Source organism: Eutrema salsugineum, unplaced genomic scaffold (genome assembly GCF_000478725.1).
Source record: "Eutrema salsugineum unplaced genomic scaffold, Eutsalg1_0 scaffold_3, whole genome shotgun sequence".
NCBI lineage: Eukaryota > Viridiplantae > Streptophyta > Magnoliopsida > Brassicales > Brassicaceae > Eutrema > Eutrema salsugineum.
The window spans coordinates 959,708-963,479 of NW_006256756.1; the positions used below are offsets into that span (position 1 = coordinate 959,708).

General features: G+C 39.7%; 1 protein-coding gene across 1 annotated transcript; it reads left to right on the top strand.

Annotated features, from left to right (window-relative positions):
- The first annotated feature begins 336 nt into the window (after positions 1 to 336).
- Positions 337 to 2,459, top strand: LOC18015279. The gene is made up of 3 exons (XM_006396346.2): positions 337 to 533; positions 659 to 1,065; positions 1,154 to 2,459. The coding sequence occupies exons 1-3, from the start codon at positions 486 to 488 to the stop codon at positions 2,349 to 2,351; spliced, it is 1,653 nt and encodes a 550-aa protein (XP_006396409.1). The 5' UTR covers positions 337 to 485; the 3' UTR covers positions 2,352 to 2,459.
- Positions 2,460 to 3,772: the final 1,313 nt, after the last annotated feature.

Below are 3,772 nucleotides of genomic sequence, written 5' to 3' on the forward strand. Positions count from 1 at the left end.
AACTATTTACAAATTCTAGACTATTTATTTATGAAAACAAAATCGTGAAGTTAGCATTCTAAAAAGATAACATGAAATAATGAATACTAATAAGTATTTTAGGAAATAATGAATGAAGGTGGATTGGAGGAATCATGATAGGCTGATGCTAAGCAATAGTGTGGTTTTGTGTTGCCAGCTAGGAGCCTCAAAGGATCCAAAGAGCTTCGTCCAGGGGTATATCCGTCATTTCAACATTCATCTTCTATTCCACAACTCTCTTCCATATTTAAGACACTTCAATTCTTCACATGATTTTTCAAAATCTCTCTCTCTCTCTTCTCTCGTGTTCCCACTTTTGCTCTCTCTCTCTCTCTCTCTATCTCTTACACTTTTTATTTTGCTGTGTGTGTATATATTAAATATTCATTTAATTTTTCCGGATCGAGAAGAGAGAAAAGTTCTCCATGTTCTGATTGTTTCACGAAGACCAGAAAGTTACGGCAATGGCGGTTTATGGCGAGAAGAAGCATTGGTGGCTTCGCAACAAGAAGGTCTGTCTTCTTCATTTTCCCTTAATCGGATCTGTTTTCCCCAGAGAGATTCCAAATCTATATCTCATGCATTGTTGTTCTTTTTCGAAATCGATCTGATCCGCTCTTCTCAAATTGTTTTTCAGATCGTGGACAAGTACATGAAGGAAGCAAGGAATTTGATCGCGAGCCAAGATCCCAACGACGTCAAATCGGCTCTGAGTCTAATCGAATCTGCTCTCTCTGTCTCTCCTCGTTACGAACTCGCTCTCGAACTCAAAGCCAGATCGCTCCTCTACCTTCGTCGATTCAAAGACGTCGCCGATATGCTTCAGGATTACATTCCGAGCCTTAAATTAGCCGGCGAAGACTCCGGCTCCGGCATCGGTTCATCGGAGCTTTCTTCCACGCATTCGTCTCGAGAATCGGTCAAACTTCTCAACGATTTGCCGACTCATGATGATTCCTCCTTCAAATGCTTCTCTGTCTCCGATTTGAAGAAGAAAGTCATGGCAGGTCTCAGTAAAAACTGCAACGAACAAGGGCAGTGGAGGTAATAATTTATTAATTTTTCTTTTTTTTGAGGTAAAAATAACCCGACCCGGTTTTGATTCGGATCCTCTCTTTCTTCCCTGTTACAGATATTTGGTTCTGGGTCAAGCTTGTTGCCATCTAGGTCTAATGGAGGACGCAATGGTCCTTCTCCAAACCGGTAAACGCCTAGCCACCGCCGCGTTCCGCCGTCAGAGCATCTGCTGGCCCGACGACAGCTTTATCCTTTTCTCCTCCGTCGACGGCGGATCCTCTCCTCCCTCCTCCGTCGTCGTCTCTTCTGCCTCTCAACCTCGATCTCTCACCGAATCCGAAAGCGTCGCTCACGTGTTATCTCACATTAAGCTCCTCTTACGACGGCGCGCCGCCGCACTCGCCGCTCTCGACGCCGGACTCTACTCCGAATCAATCCGCCATTTCTCCAAAATCTTAGATAGCCGCCGTGGAGCGCCGCAGGGATTCCTCGCCGGTTGCTTTATGCACCGCGCCTCCGCCTACAGATCCGCCGGCAGAATCGCGGAATCCATCGCCGATTGCAACAAAACCTTAGCCTTAGATCCGTCCTGCCTCCAAGCCTTGGAAACCAGATCCGCATTGCTCGAATCCGTTCGGTGTTTCCCGGATTCGCTTCACGATTTAGAACACTTGAAACTCCTCTACAACTCAATCTTACGTGACCGGAAACTTCCCGGTCCGGTTTGGAAACGGCACAACGTCCGGTATAGAGAAATACCGGGGAAACTATGCGTTTTGACCTCGAAAATCCAGCAGTTAAAGCAGAAAATCGCAAACGGAGAGATCGGAAACGTGGATTACTACGCTCTGATGGGAATCAGACGCGATTGCTCGAGATCAGAGCTGGATCGAGCTTACTTATTACTCAATTTAAAGCATAAACCGGAGAGATCAATGTCATTTATTGACCGGTTAGAGTTAACCGATGACGAAGAAGAATTAGACTCGGTTAAGGACCGAGCCAGAATGTCAACTCTGTTACTGTACAGATTGATCCAGAAAGGTTACTCCGTCGTGACAAGTAACATCGCGGCGGAACAAGCGGCGGAGAAGCAACGGAAAGCAGCCGCCGCCGCCGTTACGGAAAATCATCGTAGTAATAACATCGAAACGCCGATTAGAGCGGCTGCGGTTGCTGCGAACAGTAACAACAGTAATACGAATGTGGTGAAAGGAGTGTTTTGTAGAGATTTGACGGTGGTTGGGAGTTTGATTGCACGGGCCGGGTTTAATCAACCAATTCCGGTTAAATACGAAGCGCTTAGTTGCTGAATCTTCTTCTTCATTTTCTTCTTCTTGATTCTGCAGTTTGTACAAAAGAAAAGACAGATCACATTGGATGAAATTATGGATAATAAGAATATTGTCTGCCCGAGAATTTTGGAGCTTTCTCTCTTGTTTGTTTCTTCTTTATTCTTCTCTCTGCCTAAACGACAAAAAAACCCCCCAAAAAAAGTGATACGTAAGCTTAGGAAAATTTTATATCACTATTCACATTTGTGTTTCTGTTTTCGGTGAGATACTTTATTTGGTCGATATCAAATAGTTTGTAAAAAACATCTAATTTGAGTTTCTTTCTTTTTAACATTTAAACCGAATACACAAGTACATTATACAAACGATAAAAGCAAATGCCAAACGTGGCTGCTTTTTTAAGGAAAAAAAATTAAATGAGGAAGATTGTGAGCTTATTTGGAATAAGAATATACAGTAAATAAATGCGAATGATCAGTGGAAACCTCATATGTTTACCAAATAACAATCGCTATAATCATTTGGAATTTGTGCATTTCTGATATTTTTGTTAGTTGAACAGCTAGTATTATTATGAAACAGTAATGACAGGATGCAACCCATGAGTTATGAGGAAAAATACACCAGATCATGGAAATTTTAAATATGGTTTTCACATGATCTTTGTTGATACCATTTAAATAATTATGTAGATCTAATGTAGTTTTCCTTGTAGGAAAAAATATCTTTAAAGGTAGTACTTTTGGTTACAAGTGGAATACTTTATTAAATGATGCAAGATATATATAATTGGCAAGAAGTGTGAGTCATGAAGAGGTTGAAAAGATCACAATATGTTTGATTTTTTAACCCTTTTTAAAAAATTTAAAACAACATGTTTGATTGTTTCTTCTCTTTTCTCAGTAGAGATCTCGTATGAGTTGTTGTAGATTAGTTTGTTGCATTTCCTTATAAAAATATGATAATTAGATTTTAGACGAACCATGCTGTTCATAAAAAAAGTTAAAAATATTAATTAAAAAACCATTTTCCCCCCACTAAATTCAAACCTAGACCAGTACACCATAGTCTTCATGGACTCGTAAACAACATTGAAAGAGCAAACTTGCATTTTTATCATTTATAATTCTAGTTGCTATCACTCAACTAAAGAATGATAAATCTACTAAATTTAAAACAATATATAATACTTCATTTATCTGAATTTTTCAACCGAAAATGTAATCTCTTTCTAATAAACTAGTCTAAGATTTCGTCGGGTAGTGGAAATCTTCCCCTGCCTAGTTTATTTTTATATTTTTGGAAGAAGATCGAAAATTGAGTTACCTTCACGATGACGTTAGATTCAAGTCATATGAGCTTTGATTCAAAAGTTGTTAACTGTTATTAGGCAATATGTTGATAGAAGATGAGGAATATTGAAAAAAATACATTAAAAT

What these genes read in the sequence shown, in the direction of transcription:
- LOC18015279 (XM_006396346.2), top strand. Translation starts at nt 486, where the DNA reads ATGGCGGTTTATGGCGAGAAGAAGCATTGGTGGCTTCGCAACAAGAAG. An exon ending in GGTGGCTTCGCAACAAGAAG is followed by an intron (nt 534 to 658) that starts GTCTGTCTTCTT and finishes ATTGTTTTTCAG; the next exon opens with ATCGTGGACAAGTACATGAA. An exon ending in AACGAACAAGGGCAGTGGAG is followed by an intron (nt 1,066 to 1,153) that starts GTAATAATTTAT and finishes TCCCTGTTACAG; the next exon opens with ATATTTGGTTCTGGGTCAAG.